The 19,556-nt window shown below is 40.7% G+C and overlaps 1 protein-coding gene across 1 annotated transcript in view; it reads right to left on the bottom strand.

The window, feature by feature from the left end:
* Nucleotides 1–8,334: 8,334 nt before the first annotated feature.
* The window catches only part of spire1b (spire-type actin nucleation factor 1b), a 72,304-nt gene continuing 61,082 nt past the window's right edge, over nucleotides 8,335–19,556 (bottom strand). The window contains exons 12-16 of the mRNA XM_028581773.1: nucleotides 12,997–13,134; nucleotides 12,045–12,115; nucleotides 11,897–11,924; nucleotides 9,914–10,209; nucleotides 8,335–8,872 (exon numbers count right to left, since the gene is read on the bottom strand). Of these exons, the coding sequence (XP_028437574.1) occupies nucleotides 8,623–8,872; nucleotides 9,914–10,209; nucleotides 11,897–11,924; nucleotides 12,045–12,115; nucleotides 12,997–13,134 (783 nt within the window). The 3' untranslated portion in view covers nucleotides 8,335–8,622. The remainder of the gene's footprint in view (nucleotides 8,873–9,913; nucleotides 10,210–11,896; nucleotides 11,925–12,044; nucleotides 12,116–12,996; nucleotides 13,135–19,556) is intronic.

Here is a 19,556-nt window from a genome sequence, read left to right as displayed (position 1 = left end):
ATTCCGACAGGTGTTCCAACTTGTCTGGATTACTTACAACCCCCTCTGTTTGTATAAAAGTATTGTTGGAACACACTGTGGTACCGTACCCTCATGAGCATTATTTGAACAGTATTGTAATGCAGAAAGTAGTGTTGCTATAAAAATGTAATGGAAAAAGGCAATTAACAATGGAAGAGAGACAGACCATCATAACACTTAAGAATGTTGGTCTTTCCGACAGAGAAATTGCGAAGAAAGTCAAGGTGTCAGTGAGTACAGTATTCTTCACCATCAAAAGGCACTTAGAAACTGGGGGAAACTCTGACAGGAAGAGGTCTGGCAGACCCAAAGCCACAACACAATCAGAAGACAAGTTTCTGAGAGTCAACAGCTTGCGTGATAGGCGGCTCACAGGACAACAGCTTCAAGCACAGCTTAATAGTGGTCGTAATAAGAAGTCTCAGTTTCAACTGTAAAGAGAAGACTTGGAGCTGCAGGTTTGATAAGTCGAGTTGCAGCAAGAAAGCCATTGCTAAGACGTCAGAAAAAGAGAAAGAGGCTTGCCTGGGCCAAGAAACACTGCCAATTGACTACTGAAGACTGGAAGAAGGTGTTATGGACTGATGAATCAAAATTTTAAATCTCGCAGGATTTTTGTACGCCGTTGAGTAGACGAAAAGATGGTTCCTCAGTGTGTGACATCAACTGTCAAACATGGAGGAGTAAGCATGATGGTCTGGGGCTGTGTTGCTGGATCCAGGGTCGGTAATTTGTACAGAGTGAAAGGCACCCTGAACCAAAACGGCTACCACAGCATTTTGCAGCGCCATGCAGTACCCTCTGGTATGCGCCTAGTTGGTCAGGGGTTCATCCTACAGCAAGATAATGACCCAAAACATAATTCCAAGCTATGCCAGAACTACCTTAGGAAAAAAGAAGAATATGGTAAGCTTAAAAACATGGAGTGGCCAGCAAAGTCACCAGACTTAAACCCCATTGAGCTGGTTTGGGATGAACTGGACAGAAAAGTGAAAGCAAAGCAACCTCCAAGTGCCACACATTTATGGGAACTTCTGCAACAGAGTTGGGAAGAACTTTCTGAAGAATATTTGATTTCCATTGTAGAAAGAATGCCACGACTGTGTTCAGCTGTTATATCTGCCAAAGGGGGCTACTTTGATGAGTCAAAAATGAAGAATACATTTTGGTTTATAAATTGATTCCATGATTTCTTTTATAACTTAAATTGTTAATATGTTCTATTCTTTCATTTCACAGTACAATAAGACATTGAACTGCATGAATTTCAATAAAAACCTGGAAAAATTGGGGTGTTCTAAAACTTTTGACCGGTAGTGTATATATGTTTTTACTTTTTTTTCACATAGAAGCGGGTTGGTTTACTGTTAAAGGTCCAATGTGTAGGAATTTCTCCCATCTAGCGTTGAGATCGTATAGGCCTATTGCAATCAACTCTCTCGCACCACGCAGTTCTACAGCTACGGTAGCCTTCACACTTCAAAAAGCCGGACTTTTGCTTTTTTCAATATCCTTTTTCTTTTTCTGGGCGAATATCCTAAAGCTTGGATTTTTAATACGTGCATGAGTTGGAGGTCAGTAGTGTCACTTTATCTGGGATTTGAGGTGTTATTTTGTGTCTCTGATGCTTCCACACACATACAAACATTGAAAAAAAACATCCATGCTGTTTTGAGTGAGATACGGTGTCTAAGTGTATCCTGCCTTCAGTCTCCGGGTGAGCTGGTCAAAATACATCATCGGCCAAAACATTTAATAATTAATACTGTTTATTGATCCCGGTGGGGAAATCACAATTTACACTCTGTTAGAAATCACTGCACACAGGCCTGAAGTACAGCCTGTTCATGCACAAATGGAGAGATGTCAGAGTGAGTGGGCTGCCAGTGCTGAGTGGTTGGTTCCTCAAGAGCACCTGGCAGTCACCATGAGGTGAGATGGCATCTCTCCAGCTACCAATTTACACTCTTTACTTTGGTCCGTACTGGGATTTGAACCAGCAACCCTCCGGCTCCCAACCCAAGTCCCTATGGACTGAGCTACTGCCACCCACTTTAGCTACTACCACATCAGCTAGCTGTTTCTCCAACTTCAGTCAGTACAAGGCAGGATTAGCCGGGAGACTTCTTCTAAACGAGGGCGCACTTCACACTTAGAGTGGAATACCTGCAGAACAGAGACATGGAAGTAGTTCTATAGTGTTGTAGCAGTGTTTTGCCATTGAGAATGAGGTGGCTAGCCGCTAGCAGCGCTAGCTTCTAGCTAATAGTCCTTACCTAGGTACTGTGCATGTGCGTCTCCCAACAAAGATGGGATAGAAGTGTGATGCCTCACTCTGTAGCTAAAACAGAGAGCTCAACACAGGGTGAAAAGAGGAGCTGCAGCAATGTGCAATACAACAAAAATATGGTGTTTTTTGAAAATTAAACCATACAAACCTATTCTGGTACAACCTCTAAATACAATTATTAACCTGTAATTGAGCATAATATGGGCACTTTAAGAGGATTGCCTGCTAGATCCCTCCAACAGTCTGCATTTATTTTGTACCCACTTTATATTTGTACCACGCCTCCAGAGGGACTTTGACACTTTCCCAGACTTCTCCAGGAGCCTGTGAAGCTCAAAAATGTTCAATTAAACTTTTTTTTTGGTTTTGGATATTTAAAAAAAAGTTTAATTGTTTTGTGAAGTATTCTAAAAGCAACTGCAGAGTATTTTAACATTAATTGTCAATAACAGAATATACAAGATTTTTCTTGGAGTGGGACCATAAAAGAGTGACAGAAGAGTCTGCCAGTGGAGTAATTTTACCACCCATCCAGTGAAGACTATGGCAGAACTGAGGGCAGCCATTAACCCTATGACTCCCTCCGAGGACAATGGCGGATAGCTTTACAAGACTGCACTTAACTATGTGATTCTTCACACTTAAACATGGCAGGATAACACAGGAAAACCAGGTTTTTGTCATTTGACAAATGCCACTTTACTTAATTTGTAATACTGATTTTGATCATAAACAGTGTTTGAAATGACATGCATTTACAGTACATGGACTCCAGCAAAACAGTTAAAGCTGTACCGTTTCAATGAATAACAAATAAATATATTCAAGTTAGAATTTGACTATATTGCATAACAAATTAAATGCAATGATAATGCATATGAGGGTTAACTTCTACTGGCCTATACACAAGGGTACAAGTCCCATTTCATGACTTAAAACAGTGTAAGTGTAAAACACTGTGTAAAAGTGTAAATAGTCAAAGTCCAAAGGCTGACGTTGCAGAACTTCCTGAAGCCTTCTCAGCAGTCTCTCCATAAACTGCCACCCAATTGAAGGTGTTAAATATTCCATATTTTAAAGCATCAATCTGATGCATTTTGAGATGCATTTTTTGCCAACCAACAGTGTAATATTTCAATAAAAAGTTAATTTGATTGGCAAAACAGTTAAAGTCCTTATGACATTACACAATAATAAAAGTCATAATTTTTAAAAACTAAAAAGTTTTGGATACATTTTTACTTCTTCCAACCATATGTTAAATAAAGAGTCATTGTGGATTTACATATTGCAATAATATCATAATCCTACAATGAATCATTGTGAAAACTAAAATGTACTACTTTGGCCAGGTCCATCCATCCATCTTCGTCCGCTTACCCGGTGTCGGGTCGCGGGGGGAGCAGCTCCAGCAGGGGACCCCAAACTTCCCTTTCCCGAGCAACATTAACCAGCTCAGACTGGGGGATCCCGAGGCGTTCCCTGGCCAGGTTGGAGATATAATCCCTCCACCTAGTCCTGGGTCTTCCCCGAGGCCTCCTCCCAGCTGGACGTGCCTGGAACACCTCCCTAGGGAGGCGCCCAGGGGGCATCCTTACCAGATGCCCGAACCACCTCAACTGGCTCCTTTCGACGCGAAGGAGCAGCGGCTCTACTCCGAGCTCCTCACGGATGACTGAGCTTCTCACCCTATCTCTAAGGGAGACGCCAGCCACCCTCCTGAGGAAACCCATTTCGGCCGCTTGTACCCTGGATCTCGTTCTTTCGGTCATGACCCAGCCTTCATGACCATAGGTGAGGGTAGGAAGGAAAACTGACCGGTAGATTGAGAGCTTTGCCTTCTGGCTCAGCTCTCTTTTCGTCACAACGGTGCGATAGATTGAATGTAATACCGCACCCGCTGCACCGATTCTCCGACCAATCTCCCGCTCCATTGTCCCCTCACTCGCGAACAAAACCCCAAGGTACTTGAACTCCTTCACTTGGGGTAAGGACTCATTCCCTACCTGGAGAAGGCATTCCATCGGTTTCCTGCTGAGCCTACTTTGGCCAGGTCATCATCAAAAAAGCGAATTAGTACATGATTTTGTCCATGTTGATATTAGCTGCTTTATTTACATTTAATAAAAACGTTGCATTGTTTATCTTTTCATATAGCTAGACGTCTAGACTCTGGGCTTCAGACAGCTTTTACAAATCATGTTCCGCTATGAACGTGCACATACTGTCTATGGTGCACACTTTCTTATATACACACATGTATTGTTTGTATCACGGTCGGTCGGTAAAGGTGCAGTCGCAGTCTTAACGGTAGCGGTCGTTGCCGGTAATGTACTCGTATGACAGAGTGCACGGACCGAAGCTTTGTGACTAGCATCTAATGACTAACAAGTTCTTTCTTACCGCTGCTGCTGTCCAAAACATGCGCTGCAGAAGCACCCGGCTCCCTCAATTTGAGGCACCAAGTGCTAAACTGCTTCCCGTCTCCACCCTTTTCTTCTTGTCCTCTATTCATGCCCAGCGCCATTTGTTTTAACTACTTTGTCAACTAAAGCTGCCTGTATCTACATGCTCCAAGTTTGATAAACTTTGCCCCCATTTTTTTTAGCCGCGTTACCCCGGAGACCACACCGGCACCGCACTCTGACATTTCGGCAAACACCCGACCTGCTTTGCATCTGATTGGCTACAACACGTTTCAATGGTTGGTGGAACTTGTTTCATTGGTTGGTGGAAGTTCGATGATGGTTAAATCCAGCGCATCAAAACAAATCCCATGTGGACTGTTTAATTTATATCATATGCCAGAAATCAGGCACCAGGCCCGAGTACTTACACCCCCCCCTTCCCCCCTTAAACATTTTCTCATTGAATCTACACGATTCACGTAGGTCACCTATTTTGGTTTCAAAACGGCAAATTTCGTCGAAAGGTGAGTGATTTTGTCTAAGTTTAAGTGATGTCTGATTTTTCAGTGCCAATATTTTATTTTCAATACCACAGGTTACTGTCACTGTCGTAGCTCCATAGACTCCCACCATCATCATCCTGACCTGCCTGGCGGGACATTAGGAGCTATTTCCACGAGAAAGAAAACCATGTTTTTGCATATTTTTAAATATAGAACAAATAAGATACAGATACTTAGATCAAGTATTGCATTACAGTTTATTGTTGTAGTCATCATTTGTTGCGCTCTCTGCAGGGAGTTACAGCTTAAAGGTAATACAGACTGAGGGTACAAGCTACACCGTAGTACATGCATGATGCTGTCACACTGTGAGGTTTCTCCTGTGGACTTCCTACTCCTCCCCTGAACACACGGTACTGGGATAGTTTCCCTCTCAGAGACACAGATCTACAGCAGTCTCAGTGTCAAGATATCATTGAGGCAACACACACACACACACACACCACACACACCTGATCTACAAACAAACCATTAGAAAAGTATGTACAGTTACAGTAGATGAATGTTCAACATATGATTGTGATTATAAAAGGCTATTCTTAAGGCAGAAATATCTTAAGGAGGAAGATGAGGAATGTGATGAAGAATAAAAGAAACATCCAGGCTAAACGACAGGTAATTCTTTCTGCCAATGAGACTCTGAATGATAAAATCATAAAGGCATTACATTAAGACTTATAGTGTGTGATGTAATAATATGTTATTTTTTGCTGCCTGTAATGGGTAATGTGAATTGGGTTTCATAAACTGTGCGTCTTAAAACGAAAATGAAAATATGATTATATGACAGATTATGATCAATTCTTTAGCCCCATAGTCACCAAAGTAAATACTGGACCCATTTCTTACAAGCCACATATCTCCAGAACATTCTGACACTAAAATGGCATTTTTCAGACGGACACATCAGGAGAAAATGAACTTCTCTTCTGAACTTTTCTCTAAACACCCTAACAAAACTAATCTCTGTGATGCTAAATATGTCTTTTAGCTGTGTAAATATCTAAAGTTAGCAAAAGAACATATTAATAAATTATTAGAATATAACTTTTCATTCATCCACATGATGTTCACTCACGTTCAAACAAGGCCACGCCCCTTTAGGAGACAGGAAGTGTGTACAGTTTCATACCATTGGCGCTGCTTGAAATGCACTCTCTTTAGTATAAAGGGTCTTTGATATGACTAATCCTTACACAATACAAATACAAGTCAGGAACTTAATGTAAAAAAAAGTATATTAGTTGATATATACATTTTTCAATGCAAAGGTACATTTAAAAATGCTCAAATATGTAGATTTTTCATGTAAATGATTTAAAGGCAAGACTGAAAAATCCTCCACATGGTACTGCAGGTAATAATGTTTCTATACCCGCTTTTCTGCACATCTGAATTATTTAAGTAAGTTGCAAATGAACATATAGTATGAACATATGGCTAAGAAATGTGCTTTAAAGGCCCTAAAAAATATATATTTTATAATGTGCTTCTTACGATCAGTTACCAAGTCCAACATGAACACAGTTTTTGTTGTCAAAGTTAGAATAGTTTTGGTTATTTTATTTGAGAGATTTCTATGTCATGTAGTTCCTTGCACCAATCAGGATCTAGCAATGTTTAAACTGATAGTTATGGGGGTGTTTGCTTATAGGAGCACTTCACATATTTGACACAAAGATTAGTTCAGTTGTTGTGCGGAGACGTGAAAACAGTTGTAAAGTGTCTTCTGTGGCTCTGGAGGGAGCTCCCCTGATGATGTCATCAGGGTTATTTTGGACTGAGCTTAAGACAAATTTATAACAGAAAACCTGTGTCCAACTGGGGCTGTAGATTTAGAAAGTTGTGGGTATTTACCAGTCAGGAACGTTTTAATGAAAGTGAGATTGCATCATGGGAAATGTTTTTTAAGCTGGACCCATATAGGGACTAATGGACACCGAGACACACACACACACACACACACACACACACATACAAGAGGGACACACTATCGCAGCCTCTTCAATGTTCACCTTTCTTTTTTATAATGTGTCTCTTACAAGTCGGCCTACTTCATAGAAGTGCAATACTAAAATCGCTGGAGTGCCAGACCACTTTCAATCAAATCTGATCAAATCTTAACCACATAGCGCTGATGAAGCAGATGAGCCGAGCAAACAACTTTTAATAAAAAGCTGAACAATGCTAATTTAGTCTTGAATATTCAGTTTGCGATATCGAGATTTGAAACCACGTTTTCAGAGGCTTTAATAAGTACGGTTTAGCCCAGGTTGTCTCATAATTTTGTTGCATGATGACGGCAAACATACATCGGGGGGAATGACTTTTCTTTGGGTGACATAGATTAGAAGGATGTTATTATTTGGCACTAAATAAAGAAAACAGATTTCTATGCAAAAAAACAAACAGCAAAAACTGATGTGAGGAAAAAGAAAAACAGAAGCATGCTTTCAAGTGTGCTTAGCAAAGAGGACAGCGGGGGAAAGTCTCGTTGAGCAGCCTCAGCAAAATAATATTCAAAATTAAAAGCGGAGGGTGACTTCTTTGAACAATCATTTACTGTAAACAAATGTGTAAAAAACTAAAATAAAGCCCATACAAAATGTACAGTTTAATATTCCATATTTTCTTGAGTGTCAGTTAGAATAGGATCTCTCTGCCAGCCTGGTGTCGTCTGCAGTGCCAGTGCCTGAGGAAGTCAAACACACATCAGTCCTTCTTCTCTCTTGTGCTTATTGATATGAATGTGAGCTGGGATGATTAGAGGGGGGGACATCATTCCACTTTAACACATTGCCATTTGTCATCCCAACAGTTCTTCGCATCTTCACTCAAAAGTCTGTGGCCAGAGATTAAAGGATCATCTATATGGTGTAAAAAAAAAAGAAGAAAAGAAGACAAAAAAAACATTGGCAGGTGGCTGGGTTAGCTCAGTTGGTAGAGCAGGCACCCATATGTAGAGGTTTACTCCTCAATGCAGCAGCCGCGGGTTCGACTCCAACCTGCAGCCCTTTGCTGCATGTCTCTCCGCCCTCTCTCTCCCCTTTTATGTCTTCATCTGTCCTGTGAAATTAAAGGCCTAAAATGCCCCAAAAAAATAATCTTAAATAGAAATGATTGGCAGATCTACAGTATGCTGAGGTCTAAAGGAGCTGTACATGATGATCAGGACACGGCAACAAAAACCACACTGTCCACCACCGAGGTCCATTTTGACAGCTTTATCTGACTGAAGTATATGTTCACAGTTTACAGCAAGTCCATATCCAATGTTGAGACTTTATAATTGTGCCATAGGAGCTGGAAGGAGCCAGAGAGAGAGAGATAAGTGAGAGTTTTAGATCTCCTTGATTGTTCGCTCAGAGGGCCGGTACTCCTCCCTCCCTTTGGGGGAGTAGAAGGACTGGGTCTTGCGTTTTAGGCGAGCTCTTTTGGTGGCCAGTGACAGGCTGTGCTTGCTGGAGGCGATAATGTCAGAGATGAACTTCTTGCAGTCTACACACACCTCCATGGTGGCCCAGTCCTCTGTCAGCTCTGAGGGAAGCTCCAGTTCTTCATGAGACTTTAGAGAGCCGTGCTTCGAAAGCCTACATGGAACAGGAGGACAGCATCACAAGACACTGTTATTTCTGTTGATTTGGTTTATTTCAGTTTGGTTTACTTTGACCAATTGTTTAAACCTTCAACGTTGGTTAGGGTAAAGACCCGTAAGCTGAAAGAGATACCCATTCATCCATATATATATATATATATATATATATATATATATATACTGTATATATTTGCTGAAATAATTTGATTTTAATATGTTTTACTGTGCAAAGCCATGCTTGACCAAACTGTTGAAATGTGATAAAGGTAATTTTGTGATGAAGGTAACGTTAGTGATACTAAGCTAATACATTTGCAATTATTCATGAAATTATAAAAAAACTTCACTGTGAACACCATACATCCAATGCTATTTCAATACATATTTGATGAAAAAATTATACATGTTGGATTATCTTTTACCATTTCTGAGATGTTTTCAAATTATATATATATATAACACTAATGTAGTACTATTAATACTACTTATTCCATGGTAACAAATTTACATCTGTTGGTATACTAACATATTACTGTTATTGGTATATTAATAATATATTTGCATTATAACAGGTTTGGTGATTATGATATTTTTTTCTTTCTGTTTTACAAATACCATGAATGGACATCCCAATTGTTTGGTAGAGGCCTGTATGAAAAAAAAACGGTGGGGTCTGTTGAAAACTTTTATTGCCCCAGGGAAGTAAAAAAATGCAAAGAAAAGAAATAAAGAAAATGTCCAATCAGTTGATAAAAAAAATAAATACTTAAAGATTCTACACATATTTTACTAGCTCTGATACAAACTAAATACACAGTACTATGATTGAAGACCATTTCAAAGTGTTTTCAGTTTTTGTTTTATGATTTGCAGCATTTTTCAAACTTTTTCAATGTTGTCTTTTACAGTGTGTGTTTTGATCTTATAGGGGCCACTGTACCAATATATCACACAACTCTATACAGGAGAGTTTGCATTACATTAGGAAATAGCATGCACCCTTGACAGACTGAATAATTGTGTCCATTGCTCTTACTTGGATATGGTCTTGTGAATGCTGTGGCGCCTTGGGCTTCCAGAGGATTTCTCAGACTTTGCAGCAGCAGCAGCTGCTCCAGAGGCTTTTCCAGCTCCTTTAGATGCCCCTGTTGTTTCTACTTTCAAAGTGGGAGACTCCGTGGTCCTTCCTACAGCTGACGGCCCCGGCCCTCCAACCACTGAGAGTCCCTGTTCTATGGCAGCCATGGCACTCACCCTCTCCCTGGGGAGGGTGTTGGTCGAGCCAACGGAGTAGATGGGCAAGCTGGAATAAGGTTTGGATGGCAACCGCATCTGTTAGAGAGGGAAGACATGAATGTGATTAAGAAGATGCATGATGATTACTGAGAAAGAATACTGATGAAAATTATAGGCCTATGTTTTCTTTTTAAATTAAACGTCACAACTCAGAGATAAGGTGTTCAGGTGTCGGATTATTTCGGGGCCATTTTGAACGTAATGACTAAAAATCTTTCGTCAAACTACTTCAGTAATAGGGCTGGGTATCACCAATCATTGTCCTGAATCGATTTGATTCTGATTCACAAGGTCCCGATTCGATTACATTTCCTATTGGGTTCCAGATCAATTAGGTTGGGGAAATTTGAGTTCAAATACCTATTTCTTGTGGATATAAAGGAGATTCTGAGAGAGCTTATGCTATAAATTATACAAGCAAGAAGCAAATCTTACATGTTTTTTTATAATGCACCAGGTTAATGTTTACATTAGGAAATGATTTCCAAAAAGTTTGTTTTGAATACTTTTTACTTAACAGGACTAACATGACAGATACATCCATGGTGAAAAGGAATAAATTAAAAGATTGATTTCTGGATTTTATTAATCAATATCAGATTACTCAAGCAAAGATCAGTTTTAATTGGAGAATCAAATTTCTTTAACCCAGCCCTATTAAGTAAGCATCTTGAAACATTGTAATGATACAAAAGATATCTTTGAGAGCTATCAGCAATACAGTGTGCTTGCAATCATGTTTTAACTGATATACTAAAAGATATCCTAAAGCATGGATCTTCAACAGGGGGTCCGGGACCCCTAGAGTTTTTCATAAAATTAAAAAGTCCTAAAATGAATCAAACATATTATAAGCAAATAGTGATGATATTGGCCTAGTCACTAAGGTAGCCATCCACAGATAAAGTTCATCCTAAGGATTCAATGTGCCACATATTTGTATGTTTAAAAGTACACTGTGTAGGAATCTAGCGGTGACATTGTATTTTTCATTGAAACGAATAGTGCTCTCTAAGCGACTCGCTTTTTCAAATGTGTGTTGCAACTACGGTAGCCGTTATGTACCAAGAAGCTATGACAACATATCTTCCAATTTTTTGCTTTTTTGGTGACGAGGATTCCTTCTCCTGTGGCTCGGCATAAGTAGGATCCTCCGTTATGAACTAAAGTGCAGTGCAGGCTTTGCCGGGACAGTGACGAGCGCCTCTCACTGATCTCCTTCTCCGTTTCAGCTGGTTTCAGTCACGGGACGCTGGCTCTGAACGAAAACGCGTCGTGGATTAGTTAGACAGGTAGGCTAGTGCTTTATGTCCCTCTCAGTGATTATAGTTTTTCAAAATGGCGGAACGACATGGAAGCCTCCTTGGACTTGCCCGTCCAATGTAAATACAGATAAGAAATTCTTTGCTTACGAGGATAAGTTAGATCATTGGCGGAGGTCATTTTACACCAATGAGGACATATTTTTGAATGAAGACATTGGTTTTAGCTAATAGAATACTTTTGTACTGATTTATAAAATCATGCCAACAATTGCTAGGCTATTTTAATAGCTTATTATTCTATGCAAAAAAGGTATGTATAAAGGTTTTAGGCCGACCTACAAGTTATTGTAGGCCAAATTTAATATGCAACTTAATTTGATACAATATATGTAATAGGGGGTCCCTGCTCTAGCTTTCAGTCAAGGTTTCATGCTGCAGCGGCAGCTGATTTGACTTACCTTTTTGCAGCACTGTGCACACACAGGCCTGCAAGGAGAAAAGAGAGAGCAAATGGAGGAAGTGATGAATGAAAAAAGTCACACTTCCTTCTGGATAGTTTTCATTTAAAATGCAAAAGGACGAAGATAGTCATGTAAGGTGTTTTACTTTTTGCAAAACTGACAGACGTAGGACCAGGTGAAAAAGGAAAACCTTTTGGTTCGACAACAGAAGCAAAGCTGCAAATAGAAAAAGATAAAGACCACGTTAGAATAAAGAGAAATCAATGCAAACATCCACAAATTGGACCAAATGTATTAAGTTGTAACTCAGAAGAAAGATATACAGTATGTGCTTTTTACCTCATAGTGACATCAAGAATGGTACAGCCCAACTCATTCATAAAGGGTGTATAACAACGCATTATGTAATACCAACACATTATGTAATAACAACGCATTATGTAATAACAAAGCATTATGTAATAATCTACCACATTTTGTAATAAAAACCCTGAATGCCATATGTAATACATTTAGTGACATGTATTGACCAATGGAAGGTAATACTAATCTAATGAAACAAATAGTATATTTTTAAAATTAATTTTGAGTCCCCATCATTCACGCTAGAATTTATAAAATAAACATGGCAATGTTATAAAAAATGATTGAAGACATCCATTTTGTTTGGTTAATACATAATACACCATATTACATTTTTCGTTAAAAAAAGTGCAACCCCCGCATTTTGTAAGACTTGCCGCATTATGTAATTTTATTTTGATTTATTACATATTATGTTAAGGTTTTTCTTACAAAATGCGGCAGATTATTACATAATGCGGGTGTTATTACATAATGAAGTGAATTTATTTATTTATTTTACAGGAAAAATGCACAGCTCCTTAGCAGTACAAGGGTTAGCAATAAGCTAATTTTCATCTGTGGTCCCTGGGCAGGAAATAGAGAATAACATCTCCATTAGTCTATGAATATATATTACATTTTGACATTTTATTACATAATGTATCGTTATTACATAATGCGTTGTTACAGGGTGTCACAACTGCATCCACCCAATGTTTTTTTACTTGACATGATACAGGCAAAGAAGATACCTTTCCCTTCTTCATAGCGTTGTAGATGTCTTTGTACTGCTGGAACTTCTCCAGCTCGGCCTTAACCAGCACCTGTCTGATGTGCATCACCTCCTCCACCGTCAGAGACAGACACTCCACAGGGAAACAGAACTCCTCCTATAACAACACACACACACACACACACACACACACACACACACACACACACACACACACACACACACACACACACACACACACACAGACAGACAGAACGGTGAGTGACCCTGGCCACAGCAGATCCAACACACAGGGCTCAGTGTCAGTGCACAAACAGCCAATCCTCAGAGCAGCCTGTCCAGACACCAGACTACATTTGGGTGAAAAATTTCTTTCTCATTGTTCCCTGAAGAAAAAGGTAGATTCAGAGAGGGCTCATGATGCGAGTGATGGGAAGACGTGATTGCAGCAGCAGTCCAAGCAGAGTTCCTCGCAAACTGGACAATGATTGTCTTAAAGGCTCGTAACAACGTGATTCGATTTATTTCCCCCATTTCATATTATCTGTAATTACTGTATGTTCATCCCTGTAAAGAAACATATTTATTTACTTTGAATAATAAAAAAAGATGACAAATGAAAGCCTTAGCTGTGTAGATTTAGTTTCATTTGGTTGACTATGACTGGTGGAAGCATTGTGCTTTGGTTAGTATGACTGGGTCGGCTTTTCATAGAGTGAGAGTTAAACATGTGGCGAACCATTGATGCAACAAATAGAAAAAGAACCTAGCACTGGGTTCCACCAGCTATGTGTAAATCCAAACACAGCCTCGGGTCGGAGTTTACCTAACACCTACATTTTAAAGGTTGCACCAGCTGAAAGAGTAGTAAGTTAGGCATGGGTTACAACCTCAATCTTACACCTAGCTCTTAGTATGTGTAAAGTCCCCCGTAAAATAGCTGTTGCCATGGTGCATCGTTTTGACAGGTGGGATCACTTGGAGGATGAGGAAGACAGCTGTTTTGCGTCTGCAACACATTCTCCCTGGTAGTTTACAGCCCTCGGGCACTTTTGTTATCCACAAGCGGAGATACAGAGGATTATCAACCTGCTGGCAGCAGACTTACATAACCTTTTAAAAACAACTACTAATTTATAACAGCCACAATACAATGTGCATGTGTGTAAAAAGTATAGTTTAACCCTTGTGTTTTCTTTCCGTCGTTCATGAACATGTTGTCCTTCCAAGTAAAAAATGTTCCGATGCTTTTGACGCTTTTTTCAAAACATTTTGGTCACTTATATGCACCACTAACACCAACTTGTGTTGTTTTAATAATACATTTTACACTTCTTCTTCTTCTTCTTCTTCTTCTTGGAACATTGGTCAACAAACCTCATTTATGTGAAACTGTGCCTAATTTTTGTTGTCGAAAAAAGCAGAAATTACGAATTATTTTGCCTTATAGTTAAGATCAGAGGATGCTGAGTGGATCACGGACTGGTTTATGTCTAAGTTTATTCAGGATACTGTTTTGAAACCATTTAAAACATTTTTTTTTCAAATGCTCTAAAATTCATACATTTTACCTGAAGAACGTTGTAGGGAACCATCAAAAAACTCTGCCTAAGAATAATATTGTGCTGTTATATTAACCAATGTAGTAGTTGATGTTTAACCATTCAATCTTACTGTTGTTATATTGCACTAGCTCTAGGTTAGGGTTATTAATCACTTAATAATATTTAGTGTGGACTTTACACCCTAACTCAAGAGAGAACTTACACACACCTGGGGCAAAAGGCTGCAGGAGAAGACAGATATGTGTGTGTGTGTGTGTGTGTGTGTGTGTGTGTGTGTGTGTGTGTGTGTGTTGTACAGACTCCAGTGATTCAACAATAAGATAATCTTTACACCCACTCTTTGACCCTGGCACACACTATTAATTTGTATCTGGAGGATCAACAGTGTTTGAGTACGCACAAGTCTATTGTTTGAACTGAAAAATCATTGTGAGGATTTCATTGTAGCTTTGACTTTTAAACCGGTTCTGTGTTTTCATATACAGGAACAAAATATCCATGGATTTTATCGAAGGTAGCAGAGGCATCTACAGACCCATCAGGGTACGAGAGTTTTTTTTTTTAAACTGGAGTTAGACTGTAAAAAGTTTTTCTGAATAACAAAACCAATGAGCAACATTATCTCCTTCAGGTGTTGTTTGACACACCCGTATATGAGCGGGCTCTGCAGATCTGCTGGCACATCGGCTCTTATAAGGTTCAGGTAAGACCCACTACAGTATTAAATCCACACCAATATAAAATAGCAGGTCTATACATTGTGTCTTAAACAGAAAGACGAGATATCTTGCATGCTGTTTAGATCGCACTGGTGGCTGAACTTCTGAGGCTTCAGCAGGAAAACCAGCTCCCCTCTGAGGTGACTGCTGAAGACATGACTGAGCTGCTGGTGGAGGAGAGCAATAGCACACTGAGAGTGCAGTGAGTTACCAACATGCATGCACACACACACACACACACACACACACACACACACGCACCCAAACACACACACGTTTGTGGCACTATCTTTGTGGGGACCCATCATTGACATAATGCATTCCTTAGCCCCTTACCCTAACCTTAACCAGCACAACTAAATGCCTAACCTTAACCCTTACCCTCACCCTAACCATAACCTAATTCTATCCTTAATCCTAAAACCAAGTCTTAACCCTCAAAACACTTGTGGGGTCCAGCATTTTGGCCCCACAAAGCTGTCGGGACCCCACAAGTATACTGGACTCATGGTTTTTGGACCCCACGAATATAGTTAAACAAGAATACACACACACACACACACGCACACAGTCCAGCACTACACAAAAGAGTAAAGATGACGCTTGTGTTTCCGTTTGAAGGCTCTGGGAGATTGAACTGGAGTACTTTGATGAGGCTGACGCCAGGCCTCTTCTAAAGCTGGTAAGACCATAGTCTGAATCAGGGGAAGTACATTTGCAAGATAATTGGTCATCACGCGCCGGATGTCCCTCACCCACCGCTCTGTGTGTGTTGCCGATGTCAAACTATTCGCTTTGGGAAACGAAAAAAACAACAACTTTAAGCTAGTAAGCTACACGCAGAATATGGCAAGTTTTGAAGAAGAGTTGGATTGTGCTACACGGCAGGCATGCATGGTTCTTTCGGGGAATGATTTTAAAGATTTACGAAGAATATGTTTACGGCATTTACTCTTTAACTGGGACGTTTTGGAAACGATTGGTGGGATTGCTGTGGACAAAGTACACACGGTGATACACTGGTAAGAGCAAATCACGTTTAACCATGCATCAGCTAATTTAAGTAGCTCACCTTACTGTATTGTGTCAACAGTTAACTTCATTTAATATTGGAAGTGGCGTTTTCTTTTGCGGAGTGCAAATGTTCCACCAAAACAAGTTCCCTCCTGATACTATTTTACAGAGTCACCGTTGTTGCAGCTGGGAGCTTAGTGCCGGCCAAGCCGATTGTGATTGGTTTAATGAAATGCAAACATGTTCGTAAGACATTACAGAACAGTAGTCCGGAGTCCGGAGACTTATTACATGACACTTGATTTATTCTGTAAATATGTATCACATCTCACTCCTCGTTTCAGGTGTTTGAAGTGAACACCAGAATGAAGATGAGAGACGTTGAGTTTGAAGCCAGAAAGCTGTTCCACTCACCAGAGGCCATCCCTCCTCAGTTTCAGTGAGTCATACTGTATTTGACACACATTTATTCTCAGATAGAGTACAGTGGTTGTGATTTCTTTGTGCCGTTCTGAATGAGTGTAATCTACAGACATCCCAAGATCATCAGCCAGGCTCTCAGGTCTGCCAGGAGCCTGATCGAGCTGCGGCAGGAGGCCAAATTGCTCGGCCCACGGGAGGTGGTGATGGAGTTGGTTCCAAAAGACCTGCAGGGCTTCTGGTTGCCTCCTAAAAAGACATCATCAGGTCACCTTCTCCCGCTCCATCAGAGACGACATGGTGCTGTCTATCCAGGAAAAGGTGAGACAGGGCTACGCTCAAGACATTCTGGTGAAGAAGCTCAACTGCTTTGAAGCAGAGGTGCTGAGTACCATCGCTGACGTTGCAGCGGGAGAGATCTGTGTGCTGTTTCAGACTCACACTCACACAAAAGTGTCTGTGAATATGAACACTATAAACGTGGTGGACGTTGCACAGGACACCCCAGCTGAACATGTGAATGAGGAGAAACCAGACTCTGCAGTGGTTTCCCACTCCATCTAATAAAGCTCAGGTCATCAGATCAAAGCAGAATGACCTGACTATCAATCAGGATGAGGCCAAAATGAAGACTGAGGGTTGTATCCAAGGCTTCAGACAAAGATTCTGCTGCTGTTTCCTGTTTGAGGACACAGTTTGAGGCTACGTCATCCATCCATCTTCTTCTTCTTTTGAAGCCTCTGAACACCCACACAGGTGATTTCAGTTATTCTGGCTGATTACACCTCTGTTCAGGTTAAAAGTGGGCCAGAGCTTTGATGGGAACTTATTAGGGACAATCAACATGGACTTAACCCTCCCTTTTCCAGCAATAAATTATTCTATGACCCTCCAAAGGGATTGGGAAAAGAGGCATGACCCTCCCCAATAATTTATTGATATTGATGTAAAAAATGTGATGGAATATGTGGGATATTTATGCAATTTTTTGCAATGAAATTGTGGGAACTTGCAAAACTTGCGGGAACTTGCGGGAACTTGCAAAAACTGCGGTTTGATGAAAAAGAGAAAAAAAAGTGATTCCCCCAACACCCTTCTTTTCGATGATGTTCATGTTGCGTATTTACTTCACTTCATAACGTTCCCATGGCAACAGGGGAAAATGGCTGTAAAGTAAACGCAACATTTTTCAACTTTCTGCTAAGATATGTGACCTTTTTGCAACGAAAATGCGGGGATTATGAAATCATGCAAGCCCCGCGGAAATTTATGTGGCGAAAGTGCGGCGTATTTGAAAATACACGGCCTCCGCATAAATATGTGGACTTTGGCTGATTATGCATTGAATTATGCGATCGTATAATCACGTTTTTCTGGTGGGACTGACTAGAGAACTTTTCCCGCTTCGGTCCCCCTACAGGTTGTCTCATTGGAACTACAACTGGAATTGTTCGTCTGCTATTTCATCACTAAATTCACTTCTGAGACTTTTTATGCGAGAAATCAACTACGTAGAGCGCAAATATTGGCCCTTTTTTCGAACATTTATGGCTATTGCCAATTTGGTCGGACTGTGTCGGAGTTCAGAAGCTCCACAGTATGACGTGACAGCCGGTGGGTGCCTGCCGGGGTCGCTGGCTTGCTGTGAGCTGGCTGGAGCTCTCGCAGGAGATTCGCGGACAAGAGGCGTTTATTTCCCCGATCGTTTGTTTAAATAACTCAACACACATCGTCTGACAGGGCAGAAAGATACCCGTCTCCCTTTGACAGTCTTGTAAATAAATTCTAACATGTATATCTTTCAGTCTTCCTCTATCAGAGGCGCTGATTTATGTTTTCCTCCGTGGGTGCTCACGGGCGCACACCCTTTAAAAAAAAAGTAGTCAAAAAATGTTTGCATTTCAGAACCTTAGGAAATGGACAGTGGCCTACGCAAACACACACGCCTATTAACTCGATAATAAAGCCGTAAAGAACACTCTCTATCAACTCAGGACAGCGCCACTTCTCACAAATACAGATAGGATTGGAGAAGTTTAACTGACACGTAACCGCGATCAGCGCTCACACGCTCAACTTAGCATCAACTGCAATGTTTAATTTTAAATGAACGTAGCCTACTGGCAGTCTGGCACACGTGGATGCTCGAGCTTGAGGCAACGTGAAACCTTTCAGCTAGTCAGCTTCGATACTTTGGCAACAGGTGGCGCAGTTAGAGGGTTGCATTCTCAAAGAAAGCAACTCCAAACTCGTGTTGCTGTCATGTTGCGATTTTTGTTGGGTCAGACCCATCTGCTAGCGATGGGGGGCCGAGACTGAGCGCTACATGGAAAAGTACGCACCAAACAAGCCATTTTGAAATCTTGCGGTTTTCATGAATACAAAAGTTGGGGGACCCTCCCCCATAGACAAAAAACGTTGGGTGACCCTCCCCTCAACAAAGAATAAAAACACATGACCCTCCCATATTTTCCTCCACTGGTCCATTCCATAAATACCGAACGGTCCCTTACGTCACAAATTTCATCTTCCAATAAGAATGATTCAGCTGTCCTTTGCCCTGCCACAAACAAAACTAACAGAAGGCTCAGGAAGATGTCAATCAATCAGCCTATACACACCCACACAGTCCTGGGAAGAGGTCCAATCTGCCGGATTAACTGAAAACACCTGTGTGGTAAAATAGTTCAGATTCTTTAAGATTATTTTTTGGGGCTTTGATGACATTTAATTGACAGAATAGCTTAAAGATAGGAAAGGGGAGAGAGAGGGGGCACAAAATGCAGCAAAGGGCCGCGGGTCGGATTCGGACCTGTGCTGCTGCCGCACACTTTACTAGGTGAGCCATAGGGTTGGGTACC

Source organism: Perca flavescens, chromosome 6, assembly GCF_004354835.1.
Source record: "Perca flavescens isolate YP-PL-M2 chromosome 6, PFLA_1.0, whole genome shotgun sequence".
Lineage (NCBI taxonomy): Eukaryota > Metazoa > Chordata > Actinopteri > Perciformes > Percidae > Perca > Perca flavescens.
This window is presented reverse-complemented; position numbering and strand designations above follow the sequence as displayed.